The 24,821-nt window shown below is 27.3% G+C and overlaps 2 protein-coding genes across 2 annotated transcripts; one reads left to right on the top strand and one right to left on the bottom strand.

Annotated features, from left to right (window-relative positions):
- Nucleotides 1–11: 11 nt before the first annotated feature.
- On the top strand, nucleotides 12–21,204 carry LOC135931547 (uncharacterized). The gene is made up of 5 exons (XM_065468743.1): nucleotides 12–78; nucleotides 13,841–14,079; nucleotides 17,234–17,612; nucleotides 18,032–19,117; nucleotides 20,939–21,204. Exons 2-5 carry the CDS (start codon nucleotides 13,898–13,900, stop codon nucleotides 21,191–21,193), a joined length of 1,902 nt encoding a protein of 633 aa, XP_065324815.1. The 5' UTR covers nucleotides 12–78; nucleotides 13,841–13,897; the 3' UTR covers nucleotides 21,194–21,204.
- Nucleotides 21,205–23,198: 1,994 nt separating this feature from the next.
- Nucleotides 23,199–24,407, bottom strand: LOC135924503 (uncharacterized). The gene is made up of 4 exons (XM_065459562.1): nucleotides 24,300–24,407; nucleotides 24,098–24,206; nucleotides 23,593–23,942; nucleotides 23,199–23,435 (listed from the first exon to the last, which is right to left on the bottom strand). Exons 1-4 carry the CDS (start codon nucleotides 24,405–24,407, stop codon nucleotides 23,199–23,201), a joined length of 804 nt encoding a protein of 267 aa, XP_065315634.1.
- Nucleotides 24,408–24,821: the final 414 nt, after the last annotated feature.

The following is a 24,821-nucleotide window of genomic DNA, read 5'->3' as shown; positions in this document are numbered from 1 at the left end:
TCGGATAAACAATTTCAACTAATAAAAATGGGATTTCTTATTTCCGGAAAAAAATTATTTCATCATATATACTAAAAGGTAAAAATAATATATAGTAAATATATAAATATTCATAAATTTACCTGAATAAGAATTATTGAAAATATATGACAATTAATTAAGAAAATTCTCAATTATTCATATCAAATCAATTCATTAAAAATAATGTTTTTGTTAAAAGTGAGTTTGTAAAAATAAGAAGTTGCAATCTAATTTCATATATGCAATTTATATTTATTAACTAACCTTACAACTTAACTTCCCCTATCACGAAATAATTTTTAAATTTATAAATAGGATTAAATATGTCATTTGAGCCATAAATATAACTTCAAATCAAGAGTTATAGAAAACTTTTACAAAGAACAAATATATGTATTATAATAAACCTTTTAAATTAGAGTAAAGGAGACCGGGGCACTTAAGATTATGTTTTACTAGATAACTTCTTTACCTAATATTTGTGATAATTTTTAAAAATAAGTAAACTTTAAGTGAAAAAAAAACATATTACAATGGAAATAGTTTCAGGGTATACATAGGAAAAATATTTTATAGTTGCTTTAGCGTATGCAACTTCGATTTTTAAAATTTTTGGCAGATAACTAAATAATAAAATGATATATTTAATTAGAACCATAACTTTAGACTCGTATAATATAATTTGCTGAGCTAATTTTATTCACATCGCAACTTTATAAAAAGTTCTTTTCATTGTATTTTGTATCGTTTGAAATAAAAATGATGATTTGACTCACATAAATTTCCCCACAAGCCTCTGTCCAACGTGCCCCTAACCCACTACTTTGACAAATGATGAGGCTAAAAATTTGAATAGTTATTCTCATAATATTAAACTCACACAGATGATTGAATAGAATTTAGGCTTACATATGAATGACATATTATCTTTAAAAATTAAGATCTATATTAAAAATCCAGACTTAAAAATAGTAAGATTTAGACATAGGCATAGCTAGGATTTTGCTAAGGAGGAGGGGGAAACACTTTAGGTGGGGTTTCCACTATGAATTTTATTGGAAGCCTTTAGGCCCATTTCCTATAGGCCTTTGGCGATATTATATTTTTATAAAAATCATTTTTGGGTTTCACTTATTCTTTTTTATAAATATGCGAAATTTTTAAATTATAGTCGTTATTTTAAAAAATTATTAATTTTACTAATTTTTCCTCTAATTTTTCCTTCAAATTCTTCTCTATAATAATATATTGTATACTTTTTTGGGGGAGAAGGTGAATATGGGGGAAATTTCTATTAGCTTAAAATGATATTTATGGAAACAGGGAACCTCCCCCCTCCCCTATCTTTGTTATCCGCCTGGATTTAGTTGTATAAAAACCTATTTTTTTATTATATATGAAATGACATAGGAGAAATATTTTTCGTCTATGGTGTATATCATAATTGTCTACATCTACATAAGATTTATTTTTGAAACTTTAGAATAATATTTTTAATATAAACAAAAATATCCTATATTCCTCCGGTATACGTATAGAGCTCCCATCTCCTCTACCTTTTCCCCTGTTTATAATTTCATTTTCAATCTATTGTCTCAGAATTATAAATAAAGTAGAAAACCAGGGATGGTTGGGACACTTTTCGTTCAAATCTTAATAAATTCACTAATATTAGACTAATATGAAATAAAACATTTTCTGAATCTTAAGAATATAGGTTATTTGATATTCTTAATATATATTTTATAAAAACTAGGGGAGACAGGAGATCTTCCTGAAGTTTTTGGAAGCCTTAGGGTTTTTTTCTAGAATACTCACTCTAATGGTTAATTATTTAACCAATAATGTATAACTAAATATGCAGCTATGATTTTTTTTAATATCAGATATTATATAACATTTTTATAACACATTATATGATTTATAGTCTCAAAATTAACTTTTTTAAATGCTGTAATTTATCAAAATAAAAAATAATAAAGGTTTTAATTATCCAATAATTATCTTATATTAGATAAAAGATTAACCCTATTCTATATAAAATTATTCTTTGTTTGAGCAAAAAATATGTTTAAACTACTATAAACTTAAATTTTAAAGATATTGTGGGTCTGTGGCTACATTTCAGAGGTTCATATGGGTTTTTAGAGCGTTATTTTTAAAATTTATATTTGCTAATAATAATATGGTGGGAAATTATAGAAAAGAAAAACAACTAACAAATAATAAAATCATTAATATATTTAACGAAAATCCATCATTGTTACCAATTATGGATAAAAAACAATTCGACTATGCAATAGTAAAAAGATATTTACACATAAAGTATGTTAAGTTACTCGACAACAGCAATCTGTGAAGCATCCTTTCCTGCTTTAAAAAGAGTATTGTATCCACATGAATATTCATGAGCCATTAGATAAAATAAAATTTAATTCTTTTATAGCTTAAGAAAAATAAACACGTACATTATTAATAGTGATGAGTTTTGCTTTATTTAAATAAATTGGTACTGATGGTTACCCTTGTTGCCCTTATTATCAATAAATTTATGATTGAATAATCCAATTATAGATCTGATTATAGCGTATACTGCTGAGCAGAGTTGGGCAGTACCTCGAATACTTGTATCTAAGATAAAGATCCTTTTGTATCTTGTACTCAGTATCTTATTGACATTTATAATAAGATACTAGTATCTATATCTAAGATCCTTTATTTTGAAAAGAATCTTGTATCTTTTTCATTTTCTTTAAAAAGATACATATTCTTTTTAATATTTATGTTTAAAACATTTACATATCACACAATGTAACTTTATTTTCTTCGTGAAATCTTGTATTATTTTCTTTATTTTTTCCCGCTATATTTTAAATATATTGATAACCAAAATTAGTTGGAAATTTTATAGGTCACAAAGATGGATAGATTAAAAATAACAACACCAAAACTAAATAAGAGAAGGATATATTTTATATGTAATATTTTTTACTTTGTAGAATGTTTAACAAAGTGAAGATGAAATTATGGAGATAGGTTCTCCTGAATCAAATCCGAATCTTAAATTCTAGATGGAAAATTTTATAAAGTAATTCATGTGAAAAAGATCAAGGTACAAACTGAATGTCAAAATTGCACAAGTAAAAAAGTTATTAAAGGTTCAACAAACTCCTTTACAAACTTTGTTAAACATATTAAAGTATATTATACATTTTTATTTTATAATTATTAACATAATAATACCACTTAAGTCCCTCTTAGATAATTGTTATTAAAATTTTTAATAGAAGATGGTTGATTATCAAATTAAAATCATTTTGGATATATATTTTTTAGGGGTGTATCGATACCACTTTTTGGAGGCCGATCCGATAATCCCGATATTAAATTTATATCGGTCGATTACCGATCCGATATCATATCTAATTTTGTATTCTGTAAAGATACCAATGGTTTTAATTTTTAATATACTTTTTATTAGTATAACATCAATAATTTAACTATACCATAACTTATGTCATAGTTTATATTCAATTCAATTGCAATTCTAAAAGTATATAAAATATTTTTATTGTTAAATTACTTTTATATAATAAGTAATAACATTAATCTATATACATAATAACTAATAAACAATTATATTATGAAATTAAAATAATATTTAACATTAATATATCGAAGATTTCTTTTTAGAAATACCAATATTTCCAAATCAAAGGTCAGCTTGCGGCGATAATAACTTATTTAACATTAATATATCGAAGATTTCTTTTTTGAAATACCAATATTTCCAATTTATCAGAGGTCAGCTTGCGGCGATAATAACTGTCAATACCACCAGCTTTACTAAAAACAGATTCTGAAGAGAATCTCGCACACTTTTATAAACTGAATGCGCAAAAAAATAACAATATGGCAGAATGTTTATTAATTAATTATTATTATTAAAAAAATATACATAAAAATGGATTTTGATTTTATTTATAAAAATAAATGATTTTAGATATAACCTTTTTTAAAAATTTTATTTTTGTTAAGCCATTTTATATCGGATCAAATTTTATAATATTGGCCGATAACCGATATTTTAAAATGGGGGAAATCGGCCCTATCCGATAAAAAATATCGGCACATCACTAATATATTTTATATATAATTATTTTAGCAAGTTCTTATTAGAGGAAATATCTAAGCTACACTTGATATATAACATTAGATAATTTTAAAAGGCTCTTAATAAAATAATTATAATTAAAATAATTATAATAAAGTAGAATTTAACTTTATTAGTTACTTTTATTTATTTATGATATAAGTAAAATTACATTACAGCATTTATTTACAAAATTTAATCAATTTAAAATGCATTAAAGAAAATTATTATGTATTTAATAATCTAATATATATAATCTCCATTATCATAACACGATCGTTTCGTATCTCCCTAATCTATTTTAAATTTAAGGAGACTATATAGTGTAATGTTAATTTTTTGCTCTCTAGAATCGAACTCGAGCCTCCCGTTTCAAAGGCATATGCTTTACCGCATGCATCAACTTGAATATAAATATATTTAAAATATTAATTATATATATATTAAAGTTTCACGCATGCACCAACTTGAATATAATTAAATTTAAAATATTAATAGATGTTGAAGGGTAATTATTTAGTTTGTGTGTATGGTATTAAATATACCTTATTAATAAATTTTATATAAATATTAAAATTTAAGAGTAAAAGAGGTAAAATTAGTGCAATGTATACTGTGAGCATGTATTAGAAATATCAAAATTTAAAAATGTGATGGAAATCATATTGAAATTTAAAATAGAGGTGCTTTAAGATTTTTGAATTTTAAATATTGGTTATAGATTGATCTGAAATTTTTTTGCAGACATAGCCAGGCCTGATCAAAAAACCATGGGTTGAAGGGTAATTATTTAGTTTGTGATGGTATTAAATATACTTTATTAATAAATTTTATATAAATATTAAAATTTAAGAGTAAAAGAGGTAAAATTTTTGCAATGTATACTGTGAGCATGTATTAGAAATATCAAAATTTAAAAATGTGACGGAAATCATATTGGATAAAATTTAAAATAGAGGTACTTTAAGATTTTTGAATATTAAATATGGGTTATAGATTGGACTAAAATTTTTTTTTGCAGACATAGCCAGGCCTGATCAAAAAACCATGTCCCATACAACTTTCATAAATTAATTAATAGTTGACATTTTTAAAATTTTGCCTGTATATTGAATGCACTGAATACACACCTAATATTATACATATTTCTGAATATTTAGGGGTAAATAGAACTTTAAATGCATCAAGTACCAATTCAATAGGAATAAGGTAGAACTTTAAATCGCAAGTACCCATTCAATAGTAATAAGAGATTTATTTAAATACTATTTTAATTCTTGAATTTATGTATAATTTAGGATTTTATACCATTATATTGGGGTTTCAGAAAAGATAAGAGAGATATGGAAGGCACAAATCACACTTTGGTAACACAAAACTCTTATCTAGCAAGAATAAATTTTTAGATTATAAATTACAAATACAAATAAATAACATAAATTAAATTACTAAATATATCATTACATATTTTATAAAAATAATGGAAAATTTTAGAATAACCCCAAAATAAATATAAATTTTTAAATAAAACCTCATAAGATAGGAATATTTTGTATATTTACTCATAACTTCATAATTGTAGAATGTATGTTATCCATAACTTATTATAACATTTTTGATTAAATGTATAACCTTTTTGTTTTACTTATATATAATTTGACTATGATTGAAGTTTACCTCCCATTATTTGTTAACTTATTAGACATATCTTTTTTTTTTCTATTGTAATTTAATAACAATTTCTAAAATTTAATTTTTTTTTTTAAATAAGTAATAAATCATTTGGTTTGTTTAAAATTTAAATTAGGATGAACATATTTTCAGAATGGTGCTTTAATATGTGTTCATGAATTTCATATAAATACCAGGAGCTCACCAGTAGAATCATAGGTAAATCAGATATTTACCATTCATTTGATGATAATTTTGAAATTAGACAGATTTAATTCTTATAAAACCTTTACATCAGACCTATTTCTTTGGATCAAAATAAATTAAATGGGTTTTCCTGGGCTTGGAAAATATTTTTCACCATTATTATGGACTTGGACATAGCTTGAGAAACATTTTTCATAATTATTATAGTCTAAGATTCCTGTAAATTTTTTAATTTTAAATATGGGCTAGAAATTGACCTGAAAATTTCTTTTGAAGACATGGCAAGGCCTGATCAACCAAGGCCCATGCAACTTTCATATTCTGATTGTATTTTTAAATGCATTGTGACTTTTTATATATTTTATTTCAGTCCTCAATTATCAAAATTATTATGGTCTTTTGCGGGTTTGAGAAAACCAAGTGTGAGGACCTGGCTTTGGAATTTTTTTAATATTAGGCATAGGTGTAATATTTAACACAGAATATTTATATGGCCCTCAGGTAAAATCTAATTTAAATATATTTTTATTCAAAAAAATAGTATTCACTCTTAGTCTCAATGGGTTGGCCTTGGTTGGGGTGAGCTGGGTTAAAATAGACTAAAATATAGATATGGTTTTTAGAGATTTACCTATCTCCAGGCTTGGAAAAAAATTTAAATTACTATCGGTTGGCCAGGTTTGAAAAATTTTTTTATAAAATTATTATGGGTTGGTTGGGCTTGGAAAATATTTTTATAAATTATATTGGGCTGGGCTTGGGGAAAATTTTTTAAAATTATTATGAGCTTGGACGCTTGAGAATTTTTTTATTATTAATTATAGATCAGACATTGGCCCAAAACAAATTTTTTTGCAGGCCTGGGCTTGACCTAGAAACCAAGGCCCATGAAAATCTGAATTTTGATTGTATTTTTAAATTCATTATGATTATTTAAATATTTTCTTTCAGTTCTTAACTGCCAAAATTATTATGATCTTTCATTTGGGCTTGGAAGAATTTTTCATAATTAATATGGCTTTGGACTTTGCCTGGGAATTTTTTTTAATATTAAATATTAGGTATAAATAATCAGTAATATTTAACAAATAATATTGGTATTATCAAGTAAATGCTTTAAATTTATTTTTACCCAAACCATAGAACTTAGTTTTTATGGATTAAACCTGGCCTGAAGTAATGAGGGTATAAGAAGAATAAAAATTGGATATTATTTTCAAATAACAGGTAACATGCATAAAAGTAAGAAGAAGATTTTCGTTCCCCGTCATTTTTGACGGGCTATCTACTAGTTATAAAATAATGTTATAAATTATTTTCATATTTTTTATATATAATTAATAATTTTGCAAGAAATATATAAAAAAAATTTGAAAAGAGATTTAAATGATATTTATATATATGATATTACAAACGCAAGAATTAATAAGTCATATTAGAAAATAAACTAATTTAAAAAATACATAAATATCACAAACAAGTAAGGATAAATACTTATTAAAGATAATGAATAAAATAAAACTAGTATATTTTTTTAGAGACGCCACCATATACTCCGAATATAAGCTATATTTAAAACAACACAGAAAATAACCTGCAAATTCTAATAAATCATTTGATTTAATTTTGTTTTCTTATTTGTAAATTTTCAACTCCCATTAAATATACTACTCTCCCTTCCCTGTTTAAGCTATTAATGGGCAAAAACTAATATTAAAATCCATGGTTATTATAATTAATTCATATAAATATTTTATTAATTATTGGAAATATTCATTCTTATAAGTGTATGCTATGTTCTTCACAAATAAATAATAAAAACTGTATTTTATAAACTATTCTAATTTAATTGGTAATGATAATTTAAAAGTATCTTGTATTTAAGATACTCTAATTTAGTAAAAGATACAAGTATCTTTTATCTTGTATCTTTTTGATATTTCGAAAAAGATATTATTATCTGTATCTAAGATTCATTTTTTTATAAAGAATCTGTATCTGTATCTAGATTCTTTTTCTGGAGGACCTGCCCAACTCTGCTACTGAGTATATTTATAAAGGCTCAACAGTCCATTTTATAAATAAAGAATTATTTTATACCCAATGTGTTTATTATACAAATTTTTATATGATTCATGTGCCTATATTCGGCAGTGGCCTCTACACGTTTTGAACGATGGAATCAGAATACCCCCCTGAAAAGTACCCCCCCCCCCCTGAAAAAATGGTTAATTATTCCATAAATTTAAAAAATAATTTTTATTGCTACAATCTTTATTATATAATATAATTAAATGCAAAAATATACTTTAAAAATACTATTTAATTAATAATTTAAACAAATTAGGGGAAGTGAAAGCGAAAGAATTTATAATTTCATCAATATTTAATTGTTTAGATAAAAAAAATTTCCATTGATAAAATAGTTAAATTATTAAGAAATGGATCTTTCATGGTACTACAAGTCTTGTTTTAATTAATTTAATTTTACTCATGACCCTTTCGGCAGTACATGAGGTAGTAGGAATGGTTAATAAATATTTATATAAAATTGTCAAATTAGGGGAAGAAGAAAAATTTTAAAGTAGATGATAGTAAAAAAACGAATAGTTTTTCCAGTCTAAATCATAAGTTTCATAATTATCATCATCAGAAGAAGAAGACTAAATACTGTATTGGTAAAAATATTATTAAATAAATTTACAATTCTCAGAATCTGACAAATCTTTAGATTCTTTAACCTCTAGGTCACGTGTAATAATTACATCCCCCGTTTTATTAAATATTTCGAAACTTCAAAATTTCTTCAAAAATTTAACTTGTATTTAAATGGTAAAATTCACATATATCCTCTATGTCATCTTTAACGATTGACTTTTCCGCCATTCCCTTTGGTATAAAAAATACTGTTTGATTTAAAAATTTCATTGATTTATATTAAATCTTTCATTAAACTGCATAATAATCAAATCAAGTGCAGCATAAACACATTGGTTTTAAAGCTAAATTAAAATATTAGAAAGTATATATACCTCTCCTTTTTGGACTGTAATCTAGAACTTTCAAAATCAAAAGGTAGATTTCTCTCCTTGAAAAAATCTTGTGCCTTTTAAAAAACATTCAAAAATTCAGTGTTATTATCTATTAGGATTAAAAAATAATAAAAGATAAATTATACTTCTCAAATTAATCAGGCAATCTTTTGCCAATTGAATTTGATTTATTGCAAACCCTATATCCTTCGAAATGGTTTGCAATTTTCTACGAGCCAAGGTTATCAACAATATTTTATCCTAAACACAAAAATAAAATCAAATTTTTTTATTCTAAAGACTATAGCACTAGCCATAGTGGAAGTGGCAGGATCTTTAGAATCCTTTAAATTTGTCAAAGCTGCCTTCAAGGCATTTTAAAGTATAAAAAAATTTACAATCGCTATATATGATGATAGCCAGCTTTTATAAATATAAATTAACATTTTAAATCTAAACAAATAAGATAATATTACTGAGTGGTATTCTTGATGCGTAAAAAATTAAGCATTTATATTTTTTTAGTTAATATTTTTGAGCATATTTTGAAATTGGAAAAATAATTTTATGACAAGAAATCTCGGATAACTATCTAACTTGCTAAGCATCGACCAAAATTTATTAAAATGTAATAATAAGACCCTACATCACGAGGTCGAGTCCGATATTATAAACCAGAAATCACTTGGTATGGGTGTAGTAAAACAATAAAAGAATTAAATCTTAAAAAAAAATTAAAATTTTTAGAAGCAGTTACTTCGGACTCACCCCCCCCCCCCACTGATATTCGGTACCACATTTAATTTTAATTATATTCATCCAATATACTAATTTAGGTGTTTTATATTAAAAATAAAAAAAATGTATATTTTGGTCAAAAAAATGCAACAAGTTATTGTTTTGTTGTAAAATAGAAGATTTTGTCTCGTTTTTCCAAATAAAATATTTATTCCTATTATAGTTTATTCAATAAATCCAAATTATTGAAAGAAATCTTTCTACTTCATTTCTTACTTAATCAAGTATATTATCATTAACTTCGTAGTTTATATCATTGCATTTTTATTAATAAATCCATATATTTTAAAGGGTTTGAGTGTTTTTTATTTAGTCATCCATTTGATGTGGCCATTTCCACTATCTCTTCAATTATTTGATATTCAGAAATTTTAACAATAGCCAAAAGTAGTGAAATTATCAACGGTAGTAAAATTAGAGTCAGATAAGGCTAGGTAAGTGCGGGATAAAGAAGATAATAGAGTTGCTATTGTTTTACTTTCATGTAGTATTTATGATATCATACTTTCTCATTCAATCCTTGCGAATAGATTGTAGTATACATATATTTATTATCTTTAGGGTTTAAGTCCACTTTTCCCCCAAAAATTTAGGTTAGGGGCTCCAAATTTAAATGAACATCTTATGGTGGAGATATGTCTAATACACTTCTAAAAATATGCTTTTATTTATTCATACTCTTTAATATATAAAATTTGGGTAGAGACCAGTATAGTTGGTGAACTGATCGAATTAACATAGATCATTCTCCAATTGCCGATTGATTTTTCAAATTCTTACCTATTATCATACTTTGACAATGTTTATATATTATATACCTTTTCCTCAAAATCAATATCGGATCAGTTACTTATGTACAATGTTTGATAGATACAAAAACTTACTTATACTATACTAACGGTGCCGTATATTAATGCATTGGCTGTAGAGAGCACTAATGAACTCAAAGACTATTTTCAAATTCACTTAAGCTTTATAAAAAAAATCATAGAATTAACAAACTAGGTTTTTCTTGTGAATAAATAGCGAAGAATATAATTAAGTAATATTTACGCAATATATCAAAATAAATTGTAATAAATGACTGAATTACGTTATACATAATTTATGTGATATTTATTACCTTTTTACATTACCATTCACTTTTAAATGCATAAGAAACAAAATATAACCAACCATAAAATATTATGATTTTGGGGGCCTTGGGCAACTGCCTCACAAGCCTGCCTCGTTTGGACGAGCCTTTATAAGAAGAATAAGATCTCATATTAGAAATGATAAATTATGACATATTATTTCAATTACAATAAAATGATAATATAAAATATTTTTATATAATTTATCTTGCTTTGAGTCTATCTAAATTTATTTAGTGGTTTTCTTACATCAAATTGAAGATAATTGAGTGAGATTCTTAAAAATTATATATATTTTATAATTACTAACTAAATTTGCCCAAATGAATGATGAGGAGACTGGAGAAACAAATGAGCAATTACCCTCTTTGTCTCTCCCCAATTTTTGTTTGTTGCTACCCAATACCAACGCTATATTTTGGGTTCATAATAACGCGGGTCTAAATTGATCGTCATGCGAGTGTTATGTTTAATGATCGTCATTTCAAAAATAGGCGAAAATCAAGCGTATAAAAGAAACTCCCGCTTTTAGTAAAGTCATAAAGTCAAAACTCAATTTGAAATGATATAAAAAACGAAAAATATTTGTAAAACATTTTAAAAAACTTATTTTTTTCCAAGTGTAAAAACCGAGGAAATGACAGCGGGAAAAACAGAACAAAAAAAAATATGCTTAAAAATATTAAATTAAATTTAAAAAATTCTTATGATAAATATAACTCCCCACCCCCAGTTTAAAAAAACAGGTTTTTCATCATAAGTTTGATATAATATTTTTAACCATCATTTTTTTATATTCGAATTATGTTTAAACGACATTTAAATCATTATAGAACTAATTCCATATTTTTTGTGAACCGATTTTTTAAAAATTTTAAATATTCCTTTATTTACCTTCGATAAAAATATTGCTTCTTTCCCCCATCTCTTGCTTATTCATAAAATCGAAACTTACTCTTTTAAGCTTTGTATTTAAAAAAAACAGACCTCATTAATTTTAATTAATCACGTGACTAATAAATATATTTTTTGTAAATTTTTATAAATGTTTTAAAATCATAGAAATATAAATAATGATATAAAAATATAAAAAATTTTAAATATTTTTTTTTAAATTGAGTTGTAAAAGTTAAAAAATAAATTTATGATAATAATTTTAAAATAGTTTTTCATTTTTTGAAAAATAAAATGGAGTATGGGTGGCTGCTTTAGATTAAAAAAATTTTTGGAAAATAATCTAACATGGAAGTTAAAAAGTCATATTTTCTTTTCTTCACTTTCTTTTCATTTCTTCTACTCTTTCTTTTCTTATTTCCCGTAATTAAACACTTAACTAGTATAGTCGAAAACATTAAAATCTCAATGACCTTGATGGTTGATATCAAAAATAGAGAGCGAAAAAAACAACTAAACTTCGTGCCAGTATCTCAAACTTTATAGGGAATTAAAAGAAAATCAATTTATATATCATTCATTCATTTTCGCATTGACAGAAAACTTATTCAAGATAGGATCTAAAGTGAACCCCGGAAGTTAGTAACCCAAAAAATTCCGGCAGTATTAATAATTTCGATATGAATAAACCTAATGATTTATATCTTATCTAATCGTGTTTCAAAATATGCTTTACTATAATTATAAATATTAACGGTTCAGAGCATCGAGCCAGCTATTATTTTCCAATTGACGTCCTGACCAGACTAGTATTATTTAAACATCTCATTTTTTAAAATGGCTAAACCAAAAATTTTAGTCAAAAAATAATTCGCTAGCCTGCAGATTTTGCTCATAGATGGCAGAAAGGTTTGGGGGTTGACATCTATCAACGAAATGTCGAGGCTTGCGTAATATTATTTTGGCTAAAATCTTAATTAAAAATTGACTAAATTGAACGTTTAACAACATTGGAGCAGACCTGGCTAAATTTTAAAAGCCTTAAAGAATAATATTCCTTTCATTTTTTTTTGATTTTACAATGTAAAATCATCCCTAAAATTTTTTTAAATATATAATAAGAAAAAAAAGTAAAATCTAACAGTAAGCTAGCTAGCTGAGAGAAGATGGTAGATTTGTATTGCCGAACCACTTGACCTTATTAATTTTATTATATTATACCATAAAGTATAAAGGGTAATACAATGTAGTAATTAAGTATAATTAATGCATATGAAATTTAATTATTAATTAACGTTATATATTTTAAGCAAAATATGATTACCTACTAACATAACATATTAAACACATGTACTGACAGTGCGGGGACTTAAATATGACATTATGGAAAAAATTGTTCTGTTAGATAAAATAAAACAAGAAGGGGCAAACCCAAGTGATCAATTTCCCCTTCAAGCTTTCTTTCCCTTTGCACATTGGGTAAATTTTTTCCCTTTCCCTTTTTAAATTTTTCAACCCCCCCCCCCCCCACCCTTCATTTTATAATAAAAATAAATATGAATGATAAATTCATTGATACTCAATACCCTTCTCCATATTCCCCATTACAATAAACTTTGATTTATACCGAGGATGGAAAAATAAAATTTATGATATTATATATATGATATAGTTATACATTTAAAAACAATGTACTATAAAGATAATGTGATAGGTATAGTTGGATCGGATTTGTACAATAATAATCGTGCTCAACAAGTCTAAATCTGATTTTTTTTTTGACGCTCTTTAATGAGAATAGATAGTCATGCCACTGATACTGATGAGTTTATACAAGCTAGGGTTAAGTTAATCTATTTTGTTAGTAAGGAAAGAAATACATAGGTTAAAAATAATGTTAAATTAGTTAACTTTCTTCATTCTCTTAGAATATTTTACGACTACGAGGGTGGAAATAAAAACTGGTATAAGAAGCAAATCGTAATATGATAATGTTTCCTTGCGCAGGGTGTGGAATCAGCATCGTGAATAAATACTTCCTATCGGCCCTAGATTTGAAATGGCATTTGACCTGTTTGAAATGTTGCGTTTGCTTCAAATCGCTCGACAACGAAAACAGTTGCTACTGCAAAGATGGGCAAGTGTATTGCAAGCAAGATTATTACAAGTTATATAATATTCTAATATTATTATATGAAAATAGATGAATAGGGAGAAGAAATGATATAATTATAATAAACTTCCTTTTGATAAAAAAAGATTAGATTAATGAGAGATACCTTAGTTACCAATAGCACTGGGGTATGATACAATTTCATCATTAAAATTTCAGGGAGTTAACTCAGGGTGGGGACTGATGAGTAACCTCACATAACCAGTATTCATTTTATAATTAAATTCATCTCCATTGTAGTAATATTAGGTTTTTTTTTAGTAATTCTGTTAACATCCATTTTAATATTCGGAATGTTTTAAAATAAAATATATATAGTTAAAATGTTAAATTTATTGATTTTTATAGAAAGCGCATAATCTTATTAAAAGTGTGGAGAAAGGGGGAAATTATCTGAATGATAAAAGAGAGAAAGCTAAGTTTGAGGGAATATTTACAACTACCACTTATTTTGGCAGAAGATATATATAAAATATAATAATGTAATTTTTTTAAGAAGCATCATGGAAGGGAGAGGAAAAAGAGAAAAGACCCATACCATATTGCAATACAAACATAACTTTATTATAAAATATTTTATTTTAAATCACATATGTTTATATATTTTTTTTTCGAAATCAATTCAATTCAAATGAACGATTTCGAAATATTAATAAAATATATCGAGGAAAAACTATTTATATCGAGGAAAAAATAAAAATTTTAATAAATTAAATATTATATAAATTTATTTTTATTATAAAACCATTAAAAAAATCACCAAGATGAAAAAATAGATTTTGAATGTTTTTAAAACATTTTTTTATATAATAATAATAACAATAAATAATACCTGTAATTGTCGCGTGTCAACCTGCAAACAAAAAAAAATTTCAAAAAAAAATTCAAATAGGTTTATTGAAAATAAGAAGAAAATATATTCTATATAGGACGTGGTTTTCAGGTGAATAGAATCATTTGAAGTAGACGGGATGGTAAGAGTGAGGGGGGGGGGGGGTATTTAGAAGATATATATTGGAAAAGCAGTGTAATTAAAATAAATAATAGTTTATCATTTTTGTATAAAAATCGAATTTTTTTTATTAAAAATTTAAAAAGATAATATAATTAGTAATATTAACATTAAATATTATATTATATATATTTTTTAAAAAAATTCCGATTTGATAATAAAAAAAATTGTGCGTGGCTAAAAGATTATTTATATATGGCGAATTTAAATAATGAGGATAAAATATGTCGCATAATCAGCCAGCTACTATGTCTAAAGATTCTGCCGAATTGTGTAAATAGAGAGGTAGAAAAGAAAGACAAAAAAAATATAAAGGGGATATCATATGGTGTCATTATTTATTACAATTCTTAAACACATTTTATTTACAAATGGCAGTGGTAGACACATGGGCCACGAGTTTCTGATTGACTAAACATAAACATCTAATTGTGTATAAAAATTTATACCCCTTTTTTATATAGCATAAAGTGACAAGTTGCTGGTTAAATTTTAGCATTCATATAAATATCTGTAAAATAGGTTTAGAAACATGGGACTCCTTGATCAAAAATTATACAGAAAAATATATGAAATAAAGCAGATAAGAAGGGAAGGAGAATTTTTATGTCATGAATGACCAGGACAGAATGGGACTAATTTATAAATGGATTAGCGTGATGATTATACTATTCTATATCCACTTTTTGAAAAAATTGTTTTTTTTTCAAAATATATATTTAAGGTCAGAACTATCGATCCCAACAATAAAAATGCTAAAAATGAATCTAGATTTCCAGGGATCCCCAGGATTAAATTGTAATATGCTTTTTTAGTGTTTTATTAAGGATTATATAAATCTATATCTATCCAACTAAAAGGATTGATAAAACATAGCTACATTCCAATTAAAATGATATGTTTAGGATTATATTATTCTATATCCCAAAAAAGGATAAATATACCTCAAGTCAATGCTTAAATTTTTCCCAGAATTTGATAGAATTTATGTTTTATCTATAATAGATAAATAATTTAAAAAATTTTTTTACATTTTAAATTTCTTCAAACATTATGTTAATTATAAAACCGATAAATAATATTTGAAAAATTACCTGCTAAAATTTATTTTTGGAGACAAATTTAAGAAAAAAATGCTAATTTTACTTGGATATAGAATAATAAAACATGAATTTTGAATTATGACTTTTATACATTTATATTATATCTCCAGGGCATAGAAAACATTTTGTTTTACAACTTAGATTTAGAAATTTTATTCTATGTCCACATCTAGAAAATTATATTCCAATTTTCTGGAAAACTATATTCGCGATATATATATGAAAATTGATTCATATATTATCTTCAGTGTGATCTCTATAATAAAAAAACCAAATTTCTAGCTCTTACCGTTTTGAAAATAGGAAAACAATTTTTTATAAACGCTCTCCTTTAAAGTTGCAAAATGTGGAGATAGAATATTGTAATCCTCAGGGGACGATATGATAACTCGCTTATAAAATTAAAAAAATAAAAATATTTTCACACTTGTTTCAAAAATCAGTTTGGACAGCTAATTAAAAATGCCGTGTCAATGCTCGGATTATTTTTGAAACTTTTGAGCTATTACAACCCTATTCTGGTTTGTTTTAAGTTAATTCATACATTAAACAAATATTATTTGTTATTTATATATTTTTTAGGTAAAAATAAAACAACGAATAAATCCGGATTCCATAAATTTAAATTTCCCCTATCTTTTTAAGCTGTCTAGAGAAGGCTAAGCAGAAAGCTGTTTAGAAATAATTGGAGCGTTGACACGATCAAAGCGCGTTTTTCCTTTTTTTCAAAATTAATTTTTTGAGTTAAGACATATTGTTAAGCTTACCCAAATAGGCAATATTGAGATTTAAAATAGATTTAATTCATACGATAGATTTAGCAAATAATATTCGTATAAAAATTCATTAAATTAGTTGTGGCGGCTTCTATTTTGATAAGTAGATTTTAAAAAACCAATTATTTTTTAATATTTAAAAAACAAAGATTTTTTTGAAAATTCAAAATAAATATCTGTTTCCGTTATTTAAAAATTCATTTTTACCTGTATTTAATCTCTAATTCGCTAATCAAATTTTTATTTAATGAAAAAAGAATCCACTGGAGAGCTAAATTTCTGACGAGCACCTCCTACACGGATTACCGATGCCAGAGCTGTTCTAGTTGCCATGCCATCATATTTCCTGACGAGTTAGTCATGCGTGCTCGTCATTTGGTTTACCATTTAGAATGTTTCAAATGTCAGTTATGCCGTGCCGATCTCAATCCAGGGGACCCCTTTGGGTTAAAGGAAGAATTGCTAGTGTGCCAAAACCATTTTATGGTCCACGGCCCTCCTCGATTAGAGGAAAAGGTACATTTTGAAGACGAAAGTAAGGAAAATACAGGAAATATCGGGAATATCTATCAAACACCCTGGGTTGCGAAGACGTACGAGGACAAACAAATAAGCTTGGAAGGTGGAGAAGAACGAGTCAGTCTTAAAAATATTATTTATCTTTTAGATAGGTATATAATTATTATTATATGAAGAAGGTTTTCTACCAAAATTTATCACTGTTTTTGGTCCTTCAAATCCATATAAAATAGATTCTAAAAGTAGTGTTCCCCTGTAGAAGTGATCCTTCGAAAATAATAATTTTTTAAAATAAAGAACCGTTTTAGAATTTAATTTAAGGATTCATATATCTGTATTGAAGAAGAGTCATAATATTTCTTTTAAGGTTATACTTAATTATAATGATTGAGGCATAAGATAAATTTTATATTTTTGTCTAATAACTAGTCTTTAAATAACTTGAATATTAAGTTAAAATATAGTATATACACACATTTTAAAGTAAGAAGCGATACATTTTAAAAAAAATATATATATTTCATTTTTTTTTGTAGGTAACGCAGTCTTTTTTGAAAAATACATTCCTTACCCAAAATGTCAGTGACAGCCCATTTCTAGATGTGATGGACCATAACCCAATCATTAGTGAGGACTATAAACTGAATAACCTAAAGTCCGATAAGAAGTATAAGCACAAAGAAGTGATCCAGAGTCACACTAAAGGTAGACCGAGAAAGAAAAAGGTTACTACTACAGTAGCTAACGTTAAAACATTCCAGAGGAAGGATAAACGAGAGAGGAGTAAATGTCAAAGCTTGAAGTCAGAAAATGAAGAAAACAATGAAACCAAAGGAGATCCAATTGGTAAAGTTATAATTAATGCGGCGTCTCCCTTATCATCCTTAAGCAAAAAATTCGAAAGAAATTCTAACTACACCGATTACAAAGAACACAGCCCTTCTCCTTATTTCGATAAGATGAAATGCAGGAAAGGGGGTTTTGAACAGAGGCAATTAGCCGTAATCGACAGTTACTTAAACGACAAGGAAAGCTTAGAGGATGGGATAAATGATAATTGCGAAATGCTTAACATTGATTCATCTAGTGAACCAGCTAACGTCAATGATTTTTATTCACCTCATCTCAGAGCTTCTCACGCCGCCCATTCATCTCAATCTTTTGAGGATATCCAAAGCCACGCGGATGGTGGGGTCAATCAAAAGGAATTACTCCTCTATGAAATGAGTGAAAGACGCGCAAATTACCATTACACAGAACTCACATCAGACTCCCCTTACTCTGACTTACTAAAGAAAACCAAAAATAACGACTCCACGCCAGGCAGTAGCTTAAACCATAGTAGCGACTTAAGTCCCAACAGCAGTTTGATAGAGTTAAACAATAGACTCAATCATCAGTTTTATCATTCGCTCCACCCTTCTTTCATGGGACTCCCGCCCCACTTGAACGCCGCTTCTCATGCCCACCATCATCATATCAGAAGCAAACGGCTTAGAACATCTTTTAAACATCACCAACTCAAGACTATGAAGACTTATTTCGCCCTAAATCATAACCCAGATGCTAAGGATCTCAAACAACTCTCGCAAAAAACAGGGTTATCTAAACGAGTTTTACAGGTATTGTAATTATTAGATGAATACAAAAAAAATTTGGAAGACATTTTCCTATTAGAAGAGTTGTTTAAAAAAATTAATAAAGCACAACTTAAGTAAGAAAATATTGTCAATAAATTTGGGCCTAGCATATTTAGAAAGTGAAATATTGATGTCTTATACCGGTCTTGTCATTGCTCCTTTTCCATGCCCAAGGCTTTTTAAAAAATCTTTTTTATTCCTATAATTACTAAATAAATTGGCTTGGCTCTATCTAAACTTCTCTTTTATGATGCACAATCTAATTTCTATTATATTTTTTTTAGATTTACTCAGCGTCCAACTTTTAGCATTCTTACTTCTACTAAGTCCAACGCCCTTAAAAATAATTATTTAGTAGATTCTGAGTTTGTTGTTAAAGGATCGAGATCAAAAGATCGACAATCCTGGATTTGATCCTAATTTTGGAAATTTACCCGGATTTATGATCTTCTCTTAATTGAGGATCTTGATCGAGATTATTTTGTTAAATATTAGATCCTTTTAAAAAAAATATTTCTACCTTAATAATATACAAATAAAATAAATAATTATTTTTTCTAAAAAAATCTAGCTCGATCATATTTTAGTATTCTCCGCCATATCTCATACTTTTCTCAGAAATTTTATTAAGACAACAGTTAGAAATTTGATCATTGAATTAAAAATATTATAAATTGTTTTTAAGTATAACTAATGAATGTCTACTATAAATCTAGATGATAATGCACATACAGTTATTAAAGTGATGGATATAAATGAGAACATTTTACCTTTTTCTTAGTTCCATATAATAATATCATTTCCTATAATTTAGATTTCCTTCACTGTGTGAGGACAATTGCATATAGCAGCAATTCACCCAAAATTTAAGCTTAATTAGCTTAATATCAATAGGCCGCAAAATCTGTTGGAAAAAGGGTTAATTACCCATTTGTAAATCCTGCAGGATCAATCACATGCAGATGCTTATTCAAATGATTGTACAGATAAAACTGGTACTTTCTTTAGGAGAAATTCTTCGCAAAATGCGCTTTCCTTTAATAACTTTTATATTCATGAGGATTCAATTAATATTTTTATTATATAAATTTTAAAACCTTTGCCATCAAGCTCTCCTGTGGAGCGCTTGTTTATTAAGGCTAAATATGTTCTTGATGAAAGTGGATGTTTGAATGATAATAATTTATAATTTTTTATTATTATTTAAAGGCTTATTATTGTATCATTTCATTATACAATAAATTTAAACTATATCTAATTAATTTTTATATTATTTAATTTGAATCATCAAAATTACCAAATAACACATTGTCCAAATTAGCAAAAACCGCCTTTGTTATTCCCTTTCATCCATAAACCCGATTTAAAATTTTAATGTAGATATTGCATCTCATACTCTTCTCATTGGTAGAATTGCCTACTTTTTATAATATCTTTAAATTTTAATTAAATGCTGCGATGCTTTACGTTTCATCAGGTACGTCACTAGCCTTTACAATCTAAAGTGGCAATAAATTTTTTGAATCAAAGATTTCTAACATTTTCAAAATGACCTTTTTTGGGTATAAAAAATATTTCAAAATTTTTAGGGGGGCTCTTCAAATTTTTCAGGGGCCTCGAGCGCCCTACCCTAATGATGATACTGCGTTCCATCCTGTATAATTTAAATCCCCAATTTTCATACTATGAGTTAAAAGAGAAGTAGTTAGTGAAATAGAATTTTAAATAATCTCAAAATAAAGATGTGAGAAAGAAAATGTGAACACACAAAAAGACAAATATTTTTACTTATTTTACTACTAGGTTTGGTTTCAAAACGCGAGGGCAAAATACAGAAGAAATATGTCTAAACAAGAAGGTTCCAGCTATAACAATGGTGGCGACAGTGTTAGTGGGTGTTCCAACAGGGAGGATGACTCCCCGACCTTGGAAATAATGTCCATCCCCACAACTGAGGAAAGAAGCGACATGATAAGCATCTCAAATTTAGGCTATTACGACAATATAAATATGTACACTAAAGAGGATTTAGACATTTACCCTAATCATCCGAAATAAAAAAAATTTAAAGGTTCCAACTGTGCAAAAATCAATAATCCAACTAATTTGTCAAAATTTTAATGGGATTATGTTTGAATTTTTATAGCAATAACAAATTTAATCTTGCTACATGTTGTATATGTAATAAATAGTTATATAACATAGATATATTTATAATATTGTTAAATCTCTTTTACAACGAAAAATTGTTATTTATATGATTACAATTTGTTAATATTTAAATATTATTAAAATTTTATCATAAAAAAATTATTATGAGTCAAACAAAACAAAATAAAACCTTTTCAAAAATTTTTATAGGCCGGCCTGCTCCGACCTCTGTTTTGTATTAATCCTGGTTAGAAATTTAAACTCTAAAATATTTTAGACCGAAACGGCTTGGGCCTAAAATAAAAATTTGGGCACGCATCTGGCCTATAAATGAATATAAACTTTGATCCTATGGGCTTAGGTCCGAAAAAATCTAATTTGCAAGGTTGTACTCTGCATTGCATAGCTAGAACCGTATTAACAAATTGTTTGTATATTAAGTATTAACTATAATCTAAAATTTAAAACTCAAATCTAGTAATTGCTAAACTAATCACTCCATGGAGCTACTTCCCACTTATTCTTACCTTAATCTGACAATAAAGATACCTAATGTGAGATAAATTTAGTCATTAATTTTTATTTTCTGCATTTTCCACTTCTAGTTAGGATTAAGGTTAACTATTTTTAATGAACTAAATAATTGACATAATCTCAAGGCTTAAGTTTCTATCGCGCGATGATTATAAATATGACTTTGAGGAAAAGTAATGGGACAAGGTGGGCATAAATTATTACCTATTTAATTATTTCCTGAACCAATTTTAAGCTAGAAAATTATTATATAACTTTATTAAGATTAAAGAAAATTTTATCATTGAATAAATCTTTCAATCTATTTTTTTAAATCTTATTCTGAATCTGATTTAAAGATATATTTCAAAAATAGCGTTTATTATTGAATTCACATAATATATATTCTCGATAATTAGGATGCCATACGTATTTAAAATTGACTATGACGCTATTATTTATTCTTAGTTATTTAAATTGGTTGTTAGAGGCCCATACAGATGGCATAGCAGGTGGGGCAGCCGTGCCCAAATAAGACTATTTTAAGGGTCACCAAATTTTGTTTCTTATACATTTAAAAATACTTTGTAATTTAAAAATAAATATTTTATATAAGTTATACAAATTACTTAATAATTAAGTCATTTTCTAAAAATTATTTATACTTCACTATATACTGCATAAACATAGTAGTAGTGTTGTCAAATTTTTTTTTCTTTTCCTCTTTAGCTTTCACCTTTTCTGGTGGTAAGCTCCTTCAATATCTCTCTCCACTTTATGTTATTCATACTATCTCTTTTATCTAATTTATGCTTCTTCATATTGGCTCTAACTTTATGGCCCCATTGAAGTTTTGGCCTTCCTCTACGTTTACCCATCACTTCCAACCTCAACCTTATTTCCTTTGTAGTTCATAGGCCTTCTCATTGTATGCCCATACCACCTAAGTCTGTTTACCATTATCTTAGTCTTAATGGGCACTACCTTTAAACTTCCTAGTATTCTTGTACTTCTCACCGTTGAATCATCCTCAGCATTCTCATCTCCATAATTTGTAGACTTCTCTCGTCTGATTCTTTGATTGGCCATGTTTCCGAACTATATAGAATAGTTGGTTGTACTATGGAACTGTAAATTTTCCCCTTCAATTTGTGTGGGATTCTTTTGCCAAAGAGCACTCCAGATAAAGATCTCCACTTTAACCACCCTTGATTAATTTTACTCTTTATCTCTTTCTCTATTGTGCCGTTTGTTTGTATAGTGGAGTCCAAATATTTGCAGCTTTCAATTGACGATATCTGCCATTCATTTATATCAATGCTCTCTGTTCTCCTCCTATCACCATATACTCCGTCTTTTCTCTATTTACTTTTAGTTTGTGCTTTTCTAGGATATTTATCTAGCTCATTAATCTTTCTTTCATTTCATCCTTGGATTCGGCAAGTATCACAATATCATCTGCAAATATCATACTCCACGGGACTGTTTGTGGTATAGACTGTACTAATACATCTATTACTATTTTGAAGAGAAGTAGGCTGAAAGCCGACCCTTGATGAACTCCCTCGGCTATTGTGAAGCCTGTTGAAGTACCAGTTGTGCTACGGACCATTGTTGTATGGCCCATATACATATTCTGTATTATTCTTATATATTTTTCTGGAACCTTTTTGTGGCGTAGCGCCCACCTGATAAGTTTTCTTGGGATTCTATCTAAAGCCTTTTCTAGATCGAGAAACCATGTGTAGCTTTTTGTTCTTTTCCCTGTATTTTTCATTCATTTGCCTAATTACATGGATAGCATCAGTTGTTGATCTTCCAGGCATAAAGCCAAACTGAGTCTCTCCTATTTGGATTATGTCACATAACCTTTTATCTATTATATTTTCGTAGAGTTTAAGACAGTGTGACATTAATTTTATGCCCCTATAATTTTGACAATTGTGTGGATCCCCTTTATTTTTGAAGATAGGAACTAGATAGCTCTGCCTCCATTTTTGAGGGATCTCTTCATTTCCCAGTATTTTATTGTACAGATTTGTGAGATGTATTCCATCATCTCCTAGTGCTTTAAGGCTTTCTATTGGAATATCATTTGGACCCCTAGCTTTGTTGTTTTTCTGCTTGAGACATATGATTATTTCTTGTTTTGTTATTGGTTTTACAAGGTTTTGACATGGGGAGTGTTCATCTAGATGAAGTATGTGGGGATTAAAGTTGAGAAGCTCCTGAAAATACTTTCCATCTATTCATTTCTTTTTCCTTTATTATCAATTTCCCATCTTTATTCTTGATTACTTTCGGAGCTCCGTTTATATCCCTTTCTCGCAATTTTGGTATGTAGTTCTTCGTACATGTCATCGTATGCCATAGATTTGGCCCTAGCCACCGCCTTTGTAGCTATTCTCTTGGATTTTTTATATCTTGTCTTGTCATCTGGGTTTTTGGATTTGTACCATATTTTATAAAGGGCTTTTTTCTCCTGTATAGTGGTTTTTACCTCTTCATTCCACCACCATAGTTCTTTGTATGGTTTGTTGCCTCCCCTTGTCAAGCCTAGTGTCGATTTGGCAGTGTCTATTAATCTGGATGAAAGGTCTGTCCACATTTTTTCACTGACTTGTGAGGAATCTATTGTTTTAATGTTTGCATTGATTGCAAAGGCATCTGTCATTGATTTTAATCTATTTTATCTTATTTGAAGTTGATTTAATTGCGATGTGTAAATCCATGACTACTTGTGTTGCGCGGCAATATCTTCTACTGGGATGACTTTGCAGTCTATTACATCTTTTATCTTCTGCGAGAGATAAGCGGTATATGTTATTAAATGACTGTTCTTTTTCCTATAGTAGGCGTTGGTTAAGGCAAGGTCGAAGGCTTGCGCAAATTTCAGTACATGCTCTCCTTCATCATTTCTTTCCCCATATCCAAAACCACCATGATGCCTTTTGTAGCTGTCTCTTGCTTTTCCCACATGCGCATGGGATTTCCATTACAGCTTCATCAAGGATAGCTCTAA

This window comes from Gordionus sp. m RMFG-2023, chromosome 1 (assembly GCF_954871325.1).
Source record: "Gordionus sp. m RMFG-2023 chromosome 1, tfGorSpeb1-WG-v2, whole genome shotgun sequence".
NCBI lineage: Eukaryota > Metazoa > Nematomorpha > Gordioida > Chordodea > Parachordodidae > Gordionus > Gordionus sp. m RMFG-2023.
The sequence above is the reverse complement of the archived record's forward strand: the minus strand, read 5'-3'. Positions and strand labels throughout refer to the sequence as shown.